The sequence below is a fragment of the Odontesthes bonariensis genome, chromosome 14, assembly GCF_027942865.1.
Source record: "Odontesthes bonariensis isolate fOdoBon6 chromosome 14, fOdoBon6.hap1, whole genome shotgun sequence".
Taxonomy (NCBI): domain Eukaryota; kingdom Metazoa; phylum Chordata; class Actinopteri; order Atheriniformes; family Atherinopsidae; genus Odontesthes; species Odontesthes bonariensis.
The window spans coordinates 10,408,660-10,427,189 of NC_134519.1; the positions used below are offsets into that span (position 1 = coordinate 10,408,660).

The 18,530-nt window shown below is 42.8% G+C and overlaps 2 protein-coding genes and 1 non-coding gene across 5 annotated transcripts in view; all 3 read left to right on the plus strand.

Moving 5' to 3' along the window:
• The first annotated feature begins 881 nt into the window (after positions 1 to 881).
• Positions 882 to 4,951, plus strand: sdhc (succinate dehydrogenase complex, subunit C, integral membrane protein). The gene is made up of 6 exons (XM_075482800.1): positions 882 to 931; positions 1,985 to 2,044; positions 2,192 to 2,293; positions 3,104 to 3,165; positions 4,295 to 4,458; positions 4,701 to 4,951. The coding sequence occupies exons 1-6, from the start codon at positions 915 to 917 to the stop codon at positions 4,803 to 4,805; spliced, it is 510 nt and encodes a 169-aa protein (XP_075338915.1). The 5' UTR covers positions 882 to 914; the 3' UTR covers positions 4,806 to 4,951.
• A 1,348-nt stretch (positions 4,952 to 6,299) lies between these two features.
• trnar-ucu (transfer RNA arginine (anticodon UCU)) lies at positions 6,300 to 6,373 on the plus strand. Its single transcript has one exon. It is a non-coding gene; the product is annotated as a tRNA-Arg (tRNA).
• Positions 6,374 to 8,199: 1,826 nt separating this feature from the next.
• Positions 8,200 to 18,530, plus strand: part of cadm3 (cell adhesion molecule 3) — a 116,541-nt gene continuing 106,210 nt past the window's right edge. For 2 of the 3 annotated variants that reach the window (XM_075482801.1, XM_075482803.1), the window contains exons 1-2: positions 8,200 to 8,444; positions 9,919 to 10,076. In XM_075482801.1, the coding sequence (XP_075338916.1) occupies positions 9,986 to 10,076 (91 nt within the window). In that variant the 5' untranslated portion in view covers positions 8,200 to 8,444; positions 9,919 to 9,985. Of the gene's footprint in view, positions 8,445 to 8,735; positions 8,788 to 9,918; positions 10,077 to 18,530 lie in introns of all 3 variants that reach the window. The other variant, XM_075482802.1, reaches the window with a different exon arrangement.

Consider the following 18,530-nt stretch of genomic DNA (forward strand, 5'->3'; position numbering starts at 1 on the left):
TTGTGAACCTTAAAACTATGTGCTTCTTACTCATTTTAAAGCAGATTGACTTTTATTATGGACAGGTTATTGTCCGGGCTGAAACTTCCCTAAAGCACTGCGGGGCAGAGACACCGCAGTTTACAACTTTGCTTTCCAGCTCTACACCACAACATTTTGTGTTACGGTCAATTAACATTTTTGTGGGCGTTTAATGGCGTCTTTGAGGCCTCTCACAACAGATTCATGTGTATGATTGTATATTTGCAGGGCTCACACATAAATTAGTTTGAATTACAGTGTTAAAAAAACAAAAACAAAAGAACTCTAAATATTGAGGAGCTGAAACTACAACAATAAACCACAATTAGCAATCGCTAAATGAAAAAGATGAACGAATAGAAATAAAAATCTTAACCAAATTTTGATGGTGTCTTTATACTATATTCAGTTCAACATGATTGGCAAAATGTGTCTGTATTTATATTTTACACAACAAGTATTCCAACCTTTATGGAAACAGGGTTGTTTTTTTATTAATTTTAACAAAACAAGCAAACAAATTAAAAAAAACTTAAATCAGACGAACAGAAGCAGTAAAATATCCCCACGTTTTGTGACTGAAGTCAGACAAACTTGTATTTTGACTGAAGTTTACTAAAGTATGAAAATAATCTCAGTTGAATATTACAAAAAAAAGAAAGAATAACTGAGCCTGAACACTCAAACTAACCACAAAGTGACCATTTGCTCATGTTAAACATGCAGTCAATGAGCAAAAAAAACGATGAAGAATGGAGAGGAAAAGTAAATCGATGCCTTAAACTTGAAATTGCTAACCGCGGACTGACCTTCTTAAACTCCCTCAAGGTTTTAGGTACCTCCCCACGCGGAACAATAACACTGACGTCACTTCCGCTCATCGCCTTTCAAACATGGCGTTGCTTCTAAGGTCAGTACCTTTCGTGTCAGTGATAGCTTTATTGTGTAATTTTCAGGCTTTTTTAAAGTAGCATTGATATATTTACATCAGACAATCGTAAAAGTTGAGTACATCCCACCCGAATATAAGCTATAATCTTTGTTTATTGTCGTTGTTTAGTGTAAATGTGCCACGACACAACGCTAGCTGGAGTTAGCTAAGGGGCTATAATGCTAATTGTTTTCGGGTGCGTTTTAAAGTTATCACAGTGGACTTTGTCTCTTTATGATTAATGATGGACTTGTGTGCTTGCCACCTTCAGCCTTTATATGGGTATTTTACGCAAACGTAATCCGCTGTTGATCCAGGCTTTTGTACCGAGTGTTGTAACTTTAGCTTTGTGTTAACTAACTACATTGCTCGATGTTGTGCTCCTTCCTAAAGAAAGTTAAGTGATTTTCAAGCTTTGTCCATTTTATTTACCCTCAGTGTTCGCCAACTGAGCATTACGTGGATCGAAAGAATATAACTATTGTTATGTGTATTCTAAGAAGAGAGAATATCATGCTGTAGATTCATAACAGAGTAATTAAATCTAGTAACAGGAATTAAGTTATATGTTTGTCCACTTTTTTCTGATGTGTTGTTCCTTTCATTCACATTGCTGGACGAAACTCTCATGCCGCACTGTTGTCTCAATTTAAATGGCTGATGCAAGCTTTTGGTACAAATGAACACAAGATCTTTGTGTCAGTGCCATCATAAGATTACTTGATTGAATTTAAACTTTGTGTTGTCATAAGTATAACTGAACTTTTGTAGTGTGGTAAGATCTAAAACATTTTTGGTAGGGGGATTATTTGAAGAAGAGAAAAATGCATCATGAATGCATAGGGAAGTTATTATTTTTTTTCTTTACTGCTTTTATTGCTGTTTCAGCTCCGACTTCTTATTTCAGTTTCCCTATAAACCACATTATAGAAGATGCTGTATGTTTGCTTTTCTTAAAGAGTATTTTGAAGACACAAAAACCTTGATACCAACCCTGTAATCTAACACTTATTGCTTTTTTTTTTCTTACAGGACGTTTGCCCGTCCGGGTGTCTGCCTCTCCAAACTACAGTACAGTGTCCTCTATAGACAGTGAGTTACAGTTTGTGTTTGAATCCTCATAAATATACTTCTAATAGTTATAATGCCGATACAAAATGTGTTAACTTGCTAACTCGACGTAGCCATTGTGCAGCAAACCTCCTCACTATGACCTCTTTTCTTTTTTTCCATTTTCAGTGCTGCTCCCATGGGAAGCACAGCAAAGGATGAAATGAACAAGTTTTGGTCCAAAAATGCCAGATTAAATCGACCCATGTCACCCCATCTAACAATCTACAAGTACGTGCTCTGTGCTGCTCAAGCTGATCATAGCCTCTGTGTTGCTAAGGAAACAAAGGAAAAAAATTAGATGACTCAAGTGTGAAATTATATGCTGTTTGTATAATATAATTGAAACTTAATTTTTTCACAGACACCAAATGTCTACTGCAGAACATCTAAAAAAGATATTGCTCCTTAAGGCAATTTGAGAATTTGCAGGGTTTTTAGTATTTTGATACCATTAACAGCAGGACAAGCCATCATTACCAGAGACTTAGTGTAATGTACAGCTTAATGTCCTATCAGGCAGTTGTTATAGTTATAAAATCTTCATTAAGTTAGGTGTCTTGTAATTTCTCTAAAAAGTTTCCATCTCGGCTCAGCTTTTATTCAGATTTTGACTGTGATCTTGGTTCATTCTTTTGGCTCAATGTACCTAATCTGTAACCATCAGTTGTTTCGACAACCCGTGTTCTAGTAATGCGAAAATAGAAGAGCGTTGGCTTAATTTACTATCCTACGTGTAGACATGGAAATGTTTCATGTAAGGTGTGAGATGACATGAACTTCAGTCTGATATTTTAAAGAATACCCCCCATAATTTGTCGTTTTGCCTTGCGAATCTCAACCACTTTGAGTTTGTATTGCGGCATTAATTGGAAAATAAAGGTGGTAAGAATAGTTAATCAAGCCTTAAACAACACAAAGCTGTGTTTTAGAAAATTAACTTATAACAGGGTCAACTCAATGCACAGAGCTGCAGTTTGGTGTCTTTTTTTCACATATTTCTGCCATTATAATGAATGTGCTGCACACTCTGCATTGCAGATGGTCTGTCCCCATGGTGATGTCCATCTGTTTCAGAGGAACTGGAGTAGGGCTCACTGGAGGTAATGCATGTGTCTTGTCTTTGTCATTCATGATTTAAGTTTATAATCTGCAAGTGATGCTTGTAGTTTTTGCCTTTTATTATAAAATAAGCGATCCTTCCTTTAATTGAATTGTATTCACATGTGAGTCTTTGCTGGAATGTTCTCACATCGAAGTGAGCTGATGCTGCACAGCCGCTGTCTGCTTTTAATTGACCCTGAAAGTCTCTTCAGGGCATTTGAATCCATCACCTTTGATTTCTGCTAAAAGTATTTACTGGAATAATAAAAATGGAAAAAAAAAAAAAAGCTGCAATCCAACCGCTGCATTTAAAAAAAGTTTTAGCAGCGAACGGCTAACAGCTTCCAGTCATACGCCTGATGCAAAGGGTTGAAACGGTGTCACTGTGTTGATAAGTGCTGCTGACATTGATGGAACATGCTGTAAAAACTGAGTTTAGTTTAGTTTACATGTTAATGGGTTCAATAAAGGTCAGTTTTCTCCACTGCCAGCCTGGCTGGCAGACATTAACAGTTACTGTGTTTCGACTTTGTTTTGCGATATTATGAGTGCAACCAATTTTCCTTGCAAAGTGTCAGAAAAATAAAACTGTCAGTTTGCTTAATGAGCTATCCTTCTTTATTCAAACGTGTCTTTGTGATGCTTTATACAGTTTCTAACCATTAATTTTCAGTGCTATTGTGGAAAAGAAGTGTTTAAATGATGCTATTCACGCATGCAGTTGATGTTTCTTATCATTTTTTAAAACTTAACCTCTTGTGTCCGTGTTTTATAACTGTTATTCGTGTTCCTGAAATTACATTGCATTCTAAAATGAATAAGCTTTTTCATCATCCAGCCGATGCAAAAATAAAAGCTGATCGTAAACAGTTGTGTTCAGTGTGTTGTAACAGGCTGCCGGCGAGGAACTTATTTGATACGGAGCCACTGTTTGGCTTTAGTCTATGAGCAGGAAGGAGAAGTATTTACATAACCAAAGGACGTTTAGAAAAGACTGGCCAGTGGGTGTTTTGTGATTAGCGGGGGCAAAATGTTGCTGCATGTGCTCTCCTTTTTTTCCCGACAGGATTTGATTTTTCCCACAAACCTTGCTCAGCATATTGCCTCAGTACTTGTATTTGTGTTCAGCCATTTCAGCCTTTGGTGTGGCAGCGCTGGTGTTACCTGGAAACTACCCCGATTACCTGGACTTGATCCACTCATTGGCCATCGGTCCTTACCTCATCGGGTTGGCTAAGTTCGGTCTTGCCTTCCCCATATCTTACCACACCTACAATGGCATTCGGCACTTGGTAAGACTTAATAATTTGATTCAGACGTGCAAACGAGTCTTTTGTGTTATACCTGAGTCGTGCAGTTTTAGCATTTAGAAGGTGACGGTCTCTGCATTTTGTTGTTTGCTCATTTTGTCTGAATAGAAATGAAATTTGCTTTTCTAAGAAACATTGTATTTGCAGACTTACAATCTTAGGATACTTCTTATTCTAAATTGTCTTTTCCCATTCTGCTTTTTTTCATTTTCATTTCAAATCAGTGGTGGGACATCGGCAAAGGCTTCAGAATTCCCGAGGTCTACCGCACGGGCTACACCGTCATCGGCCTGTCGGTCATCACCTCCATAGCTATCGCTATGATCTGAGCACGGGACGAGAAGTGATGAGCAGACGGAGTCTATGGGGAATGTGGAATGGATGCGCTCTTTGGGAGTTGTGTGTGTTTGTTCTGTTCTGGCTGACTTCGGGTCAGATCATCAGAGTATTAAATAAAGTTTTAAATTATACCGTACACACGAACGAGTGATTCTATTTTGTCCCTTGCAACTAATTACGCTCTGGAAAGCTTTGGGGGTCATTAGCCAAGGCAGAGTGCAAAGTGTGGGCAAATATGACCCATTAATTTCACACTTACACTTAGTGTGAACAACAACCAGAACCCAAAATTAGATGTGTCCTACATGTTGTGTCCTTATATAAACTGTCTCATCGGGCTGTGACGTCAAACTCATTTATCATTTGCCTGCTGTATACGCAGCAGTGTACGTGTCTGAAGAGCCGTTTACTGCAGACTTTTACTCGTATTTTGCTTTCCGCAGGCCATAGTTTACATCAGTGAAGAGGGGCTGAAATGTGGAGAAGCAGCGTGGTGGTGAAAACTGTGTGTGTGTGTGTGTGTGAACCTGCTCTTCACCGGCAGCCTGCCTCAGGCTTTACCTCCCTCTGAGCCACACAGGAGCTGTACGCTGCACCTGAAAAGCTTTTGTCCTGCAGTGGGAATGAAAGCGGTTTGTGATGTTATGTCAGATCCAACTCCATATGTGAACGATACAGTAACAGGTACACATAAAAGCAAAGAAAAAAGGGTAAATGTTCAGGGGAGGAACGCACCAGGTGATTTTAAAAAATCTGTCTGTTCAGATCAACTAAACTTGCACTGAGGAAAAACAACTCGAGCACTTAGTCCAGTTAGCCTCAACTAAATTGGTTTATCAGTTTATTTCTGGTGGCTCAAGGGAAAGATGCCTGTCAGCTTAAATGTATTCAGTTTACTGTTGAAAATGTACTTTCTAGCCTCACATACAAAGTAACCAGTGAAGAGAATTGGTTCTACAATAACTGTCAGTATTTGTAAAACTCATGAGCTAATGCTTGTGATAGTGTTATATTTGCCTCGGTCCATCTGACTTCTAGATGATTTTCTACTTTACTGCTTTATTTTCACCGGAGCTTTTTAATGGTCTGGATAATTTCTCAAGCTCTAGTTTTAGACTGGATTTGCATGATTTGAAAAATATCCAACATGTAAAGTGAAACTAGGACCGGGTAATAAAACACGGCCTGCTTGTTCTCAATAAGACATGAGCTCCTTGCCTCGTGAGTGTTGATGCACTGATAATGTAAGATGCTCCAGTAACATCGACATGATATTTTGATGATATTTCCTGCCTGGAAGCAGTTGGGGGTGGATTTCTGTGAGGCATTTAGAGTCCTTGGTAACGCGGCGGCAGCACCCCCTACCGGGCGGCAAAATACTTCTCCACAGGGCTGCGGTCCTGATGCTGAGGGATGGAAAGGATGCTGCGCAGGTCTGGGAGGGGGAGTATAAATCTGGTTTGGAACGTGAAAATCCTGCCTCAGTCTCTGTGGCGCAATGGAATAGCGCGCTGGACTTCTAATCCAGAGGCTCCGGGTTCGAGTCCCGGCAGAGATGTGATTGTGAAGGTAGTTTTTTGGGTGAGACGGATTTGAGTGATGGCGACACTGAAATACGTTGTGTTTTACAGCTTCTGTACCTACAATGCAATTTACAAGGCTGTTCTACCTACAGATGCAGCAAAAACATGGTGTAAAAGACCGATTTATGGAAAGGATATTTTCTTTTTTATGTTTATCTCTGCAGAAACACAGAAATAGAGCATCAGGACTGCACATTTAAATGAACGATTCTTCGCTCAAAGGTCAACGCTTTAAAATGTAGATTTCAAACGGTCAAAGAAGGCTGAAACAACAGCTCTGGTGTAGGCTTCCTTACTACCCTATTAGTGCCCTGACTGCGCGCTCTGGCACACACCACAGCAACGCAGAATCACCGTTTCAGCACCTGGAGCTGTCCACTCATTTAAAGCAGGACAAACGCCTTTCCAGCATCAACGCATTTAAAGTCTTCTCCGCCCTCATAACAAGTGTTTAATGATGCCAGATGCTACGTTTCTGTTCTCCCATTTGATTTGGAGACAGAGGGAGAGATAAAGACTCCTGTTCACGTTCAACATAAATGACTCCCAGCGCCAGAAACTGGTGTCGTCTCAAGAATTGTCTGTATGCAAATGAGTGGAACTATAAAAAGCGGAGCTGCTTTTGGAAAGTAAATATTGCAGTTGTCATTGTGTGTTAGTTAAATTAAATTAGTCTGGGTATCTCTCTGGGAATATTCTCATGGACCACTAAAGGTGGACTTCAGATTTATCCCCCCCACCCCCGTTACCAAAATCATGGAGGCCAGACCCGATTATTAAAAAAAATAATTCTTTCTCTTTTCAGTGTGGAAAGCAGCTGCTTGCTTGGAGATCTCTGAAACGCCACGTCTGCTCGAACCCCTCCCGACACCCCTTTTGTGTTTTCCTCAAACCCACCTCCTCGGCTTCAGTTTGTTGCCTCCATCACTGATTGGGCTGTCGTGCGGCTGCTGCCATCCGTGTTTAACCCCATCATGCCTCCCCACACGCAGACCTAATCCGCCAGTAAAACTAATCCTTAATCCTCTCTGGCAAGTTGAACAACCCTCCCTCCTTTCCTCCCACCACTTGCATCCTGATTCCCAAACGGGCCTGATGCATGAAACGTCAGAACTACAAGGACTTCCCTCTGTAATAAGCACATGAAAAAAAAAAAAAATTCTTTGGGGTATAAGCATTAGGAAACATAGACATATAGGCGTATTATACAAATTTAGCAGTGATAAAAAGCCAGACACAGGCAAGACCCATAATTCCCCAAGGCCAAAGACTTAGTAATTACCATACAGCAAATTATCAAGCCTGTGGGAGATAGCATTGGGACTATCTGGAAGAAATGGGTAATAGATGATGATAAGACACGTCACAAACTACTGAGAACCGTGACAATGAGCTACAGATGGCCTCCTCATTTTTAGGAAATAATGTGCTGTAGGCTTAAAACCTATAAAAAGGGTAGGCTAGTCAATATCAAACCTTCAGATAAAAGGACCATAAGGATCTCAGGAAAGCTTGCAGTGCTGTTCTACAGGGAGTGATACAATTCCCCAAAGCCCGATAAGGTCAGCGCTAACTCGCATGTGGAGTATTATAGGGACATTATTGTGATATTTCGATATCGTGAGATCATGCTTCTGTATCTGCTCCATCTCCTTCATGTTGCTCTCAGCCAGTAGGCCCCTGCTCTGGCCCTGTTATCCCGGTGGTACGGGCCAAATCGTATTATAATCCCCTCCCTCCCTCCCTCCCTCCCTCTATCCCTCCCTCTCTTGTCCCCTCCCCTCCCTCTCGTCTCACAGACAGTCTGTTTTTGCTGCAGTGAACGGTAGCCGTGGAGAGATAAAGACACAAACAGAGTGAGAAAGAGCGGTGGGAAAAGCAAGAAAAACAAGGAGACACAAGAGGGACCAAGGAGATAAATAAAAAAGTCGATAAAAGCAGATTGAGAGAACACGCGGACAGCTGCGCTTCAAAGGAGGGACCTTACTGGGGACCTTACTGGAGACCAGCGCCAACAAAAGCCGACTTCGGAGGCGGAATATAACGGTGTGTGCTTATTACAGTGCAATGCTTCACAGATTGTGATACCGTACGGGCTTTGGCTGGAGCCTGTAGGGCAGACAGGAGACACCTGTCAGTGCTGACGCTTTTTCCGTCTCCAGGAATGTGTCCGTGTGCGCTCTCCAAGTGTGAATGCGTGTGTATGTGTAATCCGTAATGCCTGGCCAGAGTAAGAGCTGAATAATCCCTGCATGTTTCGTAATTTACTCAAAAAAACTGTGCTCTTTTGTGGAGCTACTTGTGCTTCAATCCCGTTCCCCTACTCTCCTCTTTCAGCTCTTTTGGCTCTTGCTCTGCAAAAAGAAAAAGAAGAGCATCGCAACTCGCGGTGAGTGCAGCAGCCAGCTTTCCCACAGCCTCTACAAGAGTCTCTAAATCTCATCCCACCGGCAGCAGAGGCTATTTCTGCAAAGTGCGGAGGAAAGTGTTGGAAAACATTGCTCTGGTGCTCCCGTCGTCCGTCGCGGGGACGCAGGAAGCTACAACGAGCTGGTGTTGTTGATTATTGTCACCACTGTTATTGCCCCTAACGCAGGTGTATAAGAACTTGTGTTGAATCACGCCCATGGTGTCTGGGTTATTTCCCTTGGATGCACTTGCTCGAGTTTTGTTTTCATTTCTCGCCATCACTCAATAGGGAGGGCTGGAGCAACAATAAACATGGGCGACTCCCCCTCCATTACTCCCCTCCCATTCCCCCGCATCCCATCCCATGCGATGCCCCTCCACCCTGCCCCTCCACCCCACCCTCTGTCCCCGCCCTACCCGCGCGCCCGTCCCGTTTACGGTTCCCTCTCAGCAGTGAGCTTATCGCAGATGGACAGAGGTCTCAGTTCTGCGCAGGGCACAGCTATTTTGAGGAATGTGAGGGAGAGACGGTGTGTGTGCCGGAGCTGCTTGTATGCACGTCTATTCGCAAAGCGCACCGCGCGTATTCTCAGCGGGCGGCAGGTGCATTTTTTCCGCTGCTGTTGTCTGTTTCAGTCTCGCTTCCCTTTCTTCTTTTGTGTTTGGCTTTCACGACCAACTGGTGTAATATTTTCTTCCTTAATTTGAATTAGTATGAGTTAGTGGAAGCTCGGTTAGGGGCTGTCCAAAACACCAGTTTGCCTTCATTCCACATGCGCGCCGCTTGTTAAAGTAGATGAATAAATCCACAGTAATAAGAAGAACCCCCTCCTCCTCTCCTCCTCTCTTCTCATTACCACCGTTGCACCATCTCCATCCCCTTCTCTTGCTGCCTGGCTCCCATCCCACCCCCTTACCCCCCGCCTCCCCCAATCGCCTCTCAGAATGTTATGACACAAGCAGATCGATGAATACCCATGGAGCAGCGCGTGTGTAACGGGTGGGCCCAAGCGTTTATTTAGCAGCGGCCAGCCAGTGGCAGGGGATGCAATTAGTGGTCAGCTGGTCTGCCCTGCTTGTTTTCCTCAGCTCTTCATTGTCTTCCCTGCAGGTGACACTTCAGAGCTCCTCTGCCCTCCTGAGCACTCAGTGAGACAGGCCGATCCGTGTGCCCGACCATGGCCTTCCCATCAGCCACCTCTGCAGTATGGAGTGTCAGCTTATTGACAGTATTATTCACAGCTGCGGTTCACAGCAACATTGACAGTGGTAAGCACTTTTCTCCCTCTTTATCTATCTATCGGTCTATCTTACTGTCTCTCCCCAGGCCCCTGAACTCTCTGACCCCCTGTTTCTGTCTCTGGTGGCGCCTCTTATCAGTTGACTTGAGGCCTTTTTGTTTCCGGTTTCTGAATTATGAAAAGAGAAGCAAAGAGCTGTGAATAAGCACATGGGACACTCCCACCTCCCTGGACCCTCGGAGGAATTCCTTCTGTTGTTTTTGAGGAACGTGTGTGACTTGCACATGGGCCCGGGGCTCAGCACACACTCATTCATTACATGTCCTTGCCAGAGTGTCAGACTTTCTCCGTACCTTCCTCTTGTTTTTCTATCTCCGCTCTCAATCAGGCGCACAGACGAAGCACACGAGGATGGCACTCGTGGGCTTTCCTCCTTTCAGGTTCACCTCTACTGCATCTCTTTCTCTGTGTCTGAGGTTTATGCAGCCTGGAGATAAAGAGTGATGGTTTTGTGCTTTCTCATGCTGCCACTAAGCACCCGTCCACACATCCAGCACAGACACACACCGCTCGTCACAGCTGAAACTTTAACTGCAGCCGAAGCGGATGGTAAGAGAGGATTTGATGAGTGAAGCACTTTGTAATGATATCATCCCTGCTGTGAGCACCACATGAACAGGAATACAATGTCCGATATGCTTTCCAATTACATAACACTTAAGTGACTGGCTGCTGGTAATGCAACCTTCAGAGGGTAAATTGTACTGCCGACAGAATAGGTGTCAGGATTGGCCCTAAAACCATAGAAAATTGATTGACATAGATAGAATTCTGTTGCCATTGTCTCATCGCAGTTGAGATCTAATTGCACAGTGTTTTTCTAGAAAGAAATGAGACAATGTAGCAGGAAAGAAGGCTTCGAACAGACGTTCACTGATTTGCATTTTCAGTATATTCTCAGAGGCCCTTTTCACTTGAGCACACCCACACTATTTGCGCGATCATATGGAAGGACACATAAATGCAAGCCCACACAAAACCATTTACTATACATTCAAACGGTTTATCCAAATCAGTTCATTTTGCGTCACCGATGAGATTAGGTGTGTTTGAGTTTATGTGCATTTATGTTTGAAATGTGAGGAGGTGAAGGACAGCAGCGTGAGCTCCCAGTGGTGAGTCAGTCCAGTAAAAGATGAGAAACAGTCTGGCCATGCCAAAGAGCAGGGATGAGGCAACAGTTTAACAAATGCAAATGGAAGCTCATCAAGGCCCCGAGAGCTGTTAGGGATGAGAAATGGAACAAACAATCCCCTGAATGAGGAGCTGATGATGAAACATCAAACTCCCGTCAGAACGCTGACCCTGACTGTGCAGCTCGTCATTGAAGCCCAGGCAGCGGCTTGTTATTTGGGTCCGAAAATGATTTTGGCTCACATTCAGAAACATGTCACATTTGATTAAGGTGTGCCCAGAGGGAGGCCCGACCATGCATGACCAATTCTTGCTTTGGTTTCACCTAAGTGCTGTTTTACATTATCATGTCATTCAAGGAAAGTAATTAAGTCTGGAAAGTCTGACAGCGTTTAAGAGATGAGAAAACACGTCACAGAGTGAAATCGAGAGGGTAAGGAGGGATGTTGTGCTGACTTAGCAAAGTTTCAGTGTGCTTGTTGGACCCTAAGTTGTGGGCTCTTTTGTTATCATTTTATCTTGTTAAATTCAGTTTCATAAAGAATCAAGTAGTTGAAGTTGAATTTCTCTTTGTGTTTTCCTCAGTGCAATGAACATATATCCTTTCCCACAAGTAAGGAAGCAAGCTCTTCTTCTATATATGTATATATATATATAAAGATATATATATATATATATATATATATATATATATATATATACATACATAAACTGAAAGTGTGAACCTTGAGTGGTACATGTGTTTCTATCCATCACCGACATCTGCCCAGATCAGGCCAATTGGTGTTGTTGTGACACAGTAGCAGAGCTGTTAAGTACAAGATGGAGTTGGATGGGAGGCGTTGTCGGATTATACCATCATAATGGAAAAGTCCTTGCAAAGAGGCCATAAAACAGAAGGTTCTACTTAGCATAAATAATTCAATGTTATGTATCAGAGAGGAAAAATGATCAGCTCAGCAAATCAATGGGAGAGCGGATGAGCCATCAGAGAGCAGGACGGTCCCATTACAGCTGGACTCAGAGTCCGCCGTGAATTGAAAGCATGTGCAGTATTTGTCTCTTTGCATAATTTAGATTGGGAAAAAGACAAGAAAAAAGCTTCTTCCAAGAGATACAGGGTTGATTATCATACAGCAGCGAGCATGCTGCGTGTCATGACCGCTAACACTTCCGACCGGACCTGAACTCCCAGCTGTCCCATCTCTGTGTCATGCATGTCAGCTTGTGGAAAGGACAGCATGAACTCAGTTTTTTCTGAATCTATGTGTGACCGGGCACCCTCAGAGCAAGCGAATGAATTGGGGAGACACTAATTGCATGCCATTTGACATACCCATTTCCACAGCTGGATGTGCAGCCATGCGCTGCGGATGGAAAGTGCCTCTCAGAAGGGCACAGATTCGGCATGCAATTGGACGCCTGTGCCCTGGTTCTGTAATGTTGACCCAGTTACCCGGTGGGGTTGTTGTGAAGTGAGGAAGGTTTGTGTCCCGGAGCACTCAGTTGACAGCAAGTTGAGCCGCATGCTACGACCTCTCAACCGCCACCTGACCCTCAGCTACACAGCAACCTGATGTCAGACCCCAGCAGGATGTTTGCATTCGTGACAAGAAGCAAGCCTAATAGTTTATTTACCCTGCAAGTTCTGCTGGTCGGAACCATTGAATGAACCCCGATGCTTCCAGCTGAGGCCAGTAATGAATAAGGATTAAAGGATGGGAGCGGCATGGATCATCCATTAGTTTGCTAAGATTTACTGGCGGGAGGACTCTGCATGTCTTCCAGTGGTTCACTTTCTCCTGCAACAAAATGGGTTCCTTCCCCACCGGACCGACTCGTTCGCACTGGCTCAAAGCCCACTTCCTGTGTGAGCTGCTGTTGTTTACTGCTGACTTCCTGTGTGCCAAGATGAGGGAACATTTGGCTAATACACAGTACAGCTAGCACACAATAGCAGTAGGCGGTTTGGATGAGAGGCCTCTGCCTGTTAACAAGGCTGACTGATAAGCAGTGACTCATTAACAAACCGAGGTACACAGAGCCCGGGGGAATTGCCGCCTAGCCTCTGTGACATTAATAAGAGGCCTAAGCTATTTTTCCATTTGGCTCCACTGGCACAGGGCTAAAATAGTGGTTTCAAGTCTCGATACTGGCTATTAAGAGGCTCCGGTGCTCTCCCATTTGGTTACAGTGGTTACCTGGTCTCACTGGAGTGTGAGCTGATCAGTATTGTCAGCGAGGGCTACAGTTAATGACATGTCCTGCTTCACTGGAAAAAATAGACCCCCTTCATTAAATTTCTCCAGATTATTTCAGGAACATCTGGAGAGGAGCGAAATAAATTCTCCTCATGCTGATCATGCCAATTCATGAATATATTCATTTTCTTCAGTAAGAAATCCAAACACAGATCCTAGATTTCAGTGATTAAGAATGATGATGATTCTGACACAGCATAGATCCAAATAATCATTCAAAATACACCCAATTCATGACTGAAGCACTCTGAGCTAATATCTCCCATCAGAATTTTAAATCCAAAACCATGTTGCTTCCATTGTCTCATACTCATATTCATCTTTGATCCGTTAAGTGTTCTCTGTTGTCTAGATCAGTTTTGTGATTACAAATTGGATCCTGATTGGCTGGCATTAGTTTGCAGCAGATTCACATCTGGCAGAACACCAATTATTTCTCCTGTTCATCATGCCGATTAATTAAGGAGCTGTGGCTGATTGATTAAACTCCCAACAAAGCGCCAGCTATGAACACTGGAGGCCTTGGGATGATTTGTATCACACATTATGTGTCTTCATGCTATTGTCATAGATCTATACTTCAGACAGGCTGAAACATTACACATGTAAGCAACAGGAAGAGAAACTCAAAGCTCAACAAAGTGCAAGTGTTGAAGTAATTTGTGGCTAAATTAAATCAGAATTAAAATGTGGCGGCACCAGTGCATTCAGAGCTTAGAGTTATCGAGAGCGCCCAAACAAGACTCCATTAGACCTCATCAATCTCAGGAAGCTCACATCCACCCAGGCCCAGACAATGTGAGATTACATCAGAACAGATCAATCTCGCCCGTTGCCGTCATAATCACAGAAAATGCCATTTAGAGACTGAAAGAGAGAAGGGCTCTCGAGATTTTGCAAAGCGCTAACACACTTTCTCTCAGGTGCTCATAGAGGACGAATCACATTGCAGCAGCTCGGGGTTGAGAAAATTAGGGGTCCTGCATTAAACGAGGTGTCAGCTTTACGCCATCACTTCACGAAGTTAAAAAAAAACGAAACTACAGCAACAGCCTCGAGAGGAAGTTCATTCACCTTATTATCAACAAGAAGAAGCTCTATGTTTGTGCTCAGAACTCAGCTGGTTCTTTCTTTGATCATATCACTCACTCGCACTCGCCCCAACCCTACAGACACAATTCACACGCTATCTACGGGTATTCTCTGTGGGGTGTTTTAATTGATTGCAGTTGAGACAGAAATCATCCAGCCTGTCATTGATGCATGGCTGGTCAGACCAAGGGCTTCCTGGTAAGGTGTATCTGTTTGTTGAGGCCCATAAAGGTGCTGTGTGAAACTCCAGCAATGACAAGGTGCTGGAGGAGGTGAGTGCATGGATGTAGAGTGCAGTGTTTTATATTGATTGAGTCTGAGTGCTGAGGGGTTTCCCCCCTGAGCGCAGGAGCTCCACCAATGAAAGAGCAGAAGTTGCTCTCATTTATTGCCTCTTTTTGATGATGCCATCACTTCAGCTCATGGAAGGGAGTGTGTCCGCGGGGACATCTTATCACAGATACTGCAGCCATAAAGCTGTGTGTTGTTGAGGGGAACTCTCTCCAGTTCCGTTTCTGCTGAGGATATCACCGTTCACCCACTGTATGGCGAGTCTTATCGACCCTCTTGTAACGCCGTCATATAACCACGGAACCAGTGTCTGAAACAGGAATTGTGCAGTGAAGCAGTTCTCTGCTGGTACCTCCTAGAGTATAAACTCTCATGGGCATTATCCCCATAAAAATAAATCTTTGCAAAACACGTTTACATATTGCATTCTCACTTGAAATACCTCCTGAACATGCTGTTTCGCTGCAAGCATGCAGCTTGTGTGTCAGCACCCCAGACAGCTGGTCATTTCTAGCCTCCTCCCTGCATACTATAACTATAAACGGTTGTTTGATGGTTGTAATTTGTGAACAGAGTCTGACACTTATGCTTTATCGGCGTTACGATGTCAGAGCGATTAAACTGCGTGTTACTTCCAGCTTTAAATCAGAAAGAAATCCATTCAAACAGTATATTATCGTACTGAAGCCGAGCTGAATATTATCTCCCATACATGGAATACTTTTATTGTTTTTCGTTGCAAGTTTTATTGTCTTCTGAGAGACGGTCTCAGCTTTGAAGTTGTTGCATCATTATTAAAGTTTTCAGATTGTAACGCAGCAGCTCATCGGAATGAATTTATGGTTCTGCTGCACTGCTGCGCTCCTTATGCCTCAGAATCACATCATACCACGCTGCTTGAAGGCTCACTGTTTCCATATACATCTGCTCTTGAAATACAGTCTGTATTATTTAAATGCCTTTACAGCAGCGGGCATTTGGTGTATGCGTTTTCATCATCATTCATGGCTTTATTGTAACAGGATGAAATTGTTCATGCAGCTTGTAAAAAGCAGGAGAGTTGGTTAGGAGGTTGCATTGTCAACCAGAACAACTGTAAGGGGTGCGGGATCGTTAGACATGATGCTGTGGAGCATGGATTTGCTTTTTATTGAAGTGGAAAAGGTAGTCTTTTATGAGTCTTTCCTGGAAGTCTTTCCTGGGTTTGTTTCTTTCCGTTCCCACTGGAGTTTGAACCTAAATGTTATAGAAAATGGATAGTGCTGACCAACTGATGGGAGTAAAGTGGTATTTTACTCGAGATGTTTTTGGACATCGAGTTTCGAGTGAGGTAAGACTTTTCTGCACTGCTTGCAAGATGTGACTACACATTTCGTGGAGTGCAATTACTCCTTGATGAAGTTTGATCACCTCTGTAGGGACACCTCCTGATAACTTTCAGGTCATAATGCGCGCTGACTGAAAAGATGTCCACAAAGAGATTGCATTTTAATACAAGGTGCATATGGCGTCAGACTCCTTTTACTCTGCTTCTATTATCTAGTTTGCACATTTCAAGTTTTCTCCTGCTCTTTTGCTTGGTTGATTGTGTTTCTATTTGAATACCACAGCTTAGATAAGTCCTGACTTCATACAATGTGTCTTCTTTGTTGGAATACTTTTATTTGATCGTGTTCCTGTATTGATTGTGACCCACAGTATGTATTACTCTCCAGAGATTTACTCCCCCCTCCTCCCCTTTTGCCTTAAGTGGAAGAATGATTTCAAAACAGTAAGCCTGTTGATAAATGCAAAAAGGTTCTTGCTTTATGCTGTTACCCTTGAGTTTTCTAGTAATAACTAGCTCAAAGAATATGTTGTCTTCCTTATTTAACAGGCCAGATCACGATTTATAAAATCCATCAAAAATGTATATCTTTACCCACTAACTTTCAATCTAGATTCGAAAGGAATTCCAGCAAAATGGGAAAAACCGGGAAAATTGTCAATGGGAAAATGCATTGAAAAGCACTTAACTCAACTAGCCCCAAAATGCCCTATTTTGGAGGCCTCATAACTCAGCCATACAGCATCACACAGACATCATTCAAAGTTTATATGTGACAGGAAACACTCAACTTTAACTAAACTAAAGGGTTTGTTGATACATTAAACAGCTTTGACACAACGGCCGTTTACGTTTTAGGAAGACTAAAACTCGGCTGAGGTGCTTCTCCCGCTGTGTTTCTCACTCAAAATTTGACACTGCACCAATTCCTCGAACGAATGCCTCTCATGTCCAAAATATCTGCCCGATCTGGACAAATTTGACTTAAAAACTTAGGTTTTTCCCCCTCTTTCACCCAAAGTCACCCTCATTAAGCTCGGCCTCACAGATTTCTCACAAATCACCTCTGGACGCAGAGAGTCTGCCCTCCAGCTCACATTCCGCCCATTATAAACGCCCAAAATCATAAAATGAATGTGAAAACTTATTTTAAAACTGCCATAAAAAATGAGCCACACATAGAAGCAGAATAAAAAATACACCGCTGGCTTCTGCCATCTCTTGCGGCGCTGACGGTTTAAAGAATTATTCGGATACGACTTTTACTTTTTGAACAGCGACCGTTTGTTCGAGACAATGCAGTGAAAATTATACTCCAAGGTTAAAAAGCCATAGTCCATAAAGTAGAAACAGTCTAAGTCGTGTATTATATGAGTAAATTTAAGTGCATAACTGCCTCAGCATGTTTACATGACTCAAGACTAGAACAAATTATTGTGTTTGTCAGACCAAACAGACTTTTAAAATGCAGGTTAATATGTTAGTCAGACCGAAATCATACAAAATCAAAGCTTTTGAAACCTGGACTAACACACCCAGATATTACGGTTGGGGTTTGAATCACTCCTGTGTTTATGCTCAACAAGCCTCAAAAGGGCGCTCCACGCATGCTTCAAAGTTCCTTTTTTTTTTCATCTATTTTTGTAAATACAGCTGAATTCCCCATAAAGCTGCTCTCATTCACATAATATTTGTTTCTCTTGTCAGACAGTTAAGTCTGTCAGGAATAAAGCCCATAAAGACCACATGTCACCTCGCGCTCAAAGTGGCAGAATGATGTTGTTGAGCCTCTTCTTTAAGTTCCCCAAATGCAGGTTTACGAACTCTTTGCCGTGAAGCACTGCTTCACAGTAGGGCAGCTTCTCCAATTTGAATTTCCCTTGCTTGGAAACCTTTCAAAAACAGCGCTGGGTTGCATTTTTATAACAAATCACAATCAGACCTGGTACAGGGCACTCTAGGGAGGAAAAGGTTAAACATTATATCAGCCGATCAATCAGTCAGGAAATACACGGGAAAGCTTTCAACTCACACACTGCCCTACAGAGAGTTGCAGGCCTGGATTGTATTCTGGATCAGGCCCTTGACAGTTGATCAAGGTATGATGAGCAGATGATGAGTGGATATGTCTTTTGACAATGGGGCCATTGCCATGCGGCGTAACTCAGCGCTACTGCGCTGGTGGAAGACAAAGGCACCAAATAGGCATCTCTAATCTCCCTGCTGAATGAATCCGAAACAAAGAGAGGAGAAATGCAGACAAGGAGGCTTGGACACACATAGGATAAGCTGATTACCGAGGAATAGGAGGGAGGGT

Bases quoted from the DNA above. Each gene is read 5' to 3' on its own strand.
- sdhc (XM_075482800.1), top strand. The intron at 2,294-3,103 runs GTACGTGCTCTG...TCTGCATTGCAG, and splicing joins CCCCATCTAACAATCTACAA to ATGGTCTGTCCCCATGGTGA. The intron at 4,459-4,700 runs GTAAGACTTAAT...ATTTCAAATCAG, and splicing joins ACAATGGCATTCGGCACTTG to TGGTGGGACATCGGCAAAGG.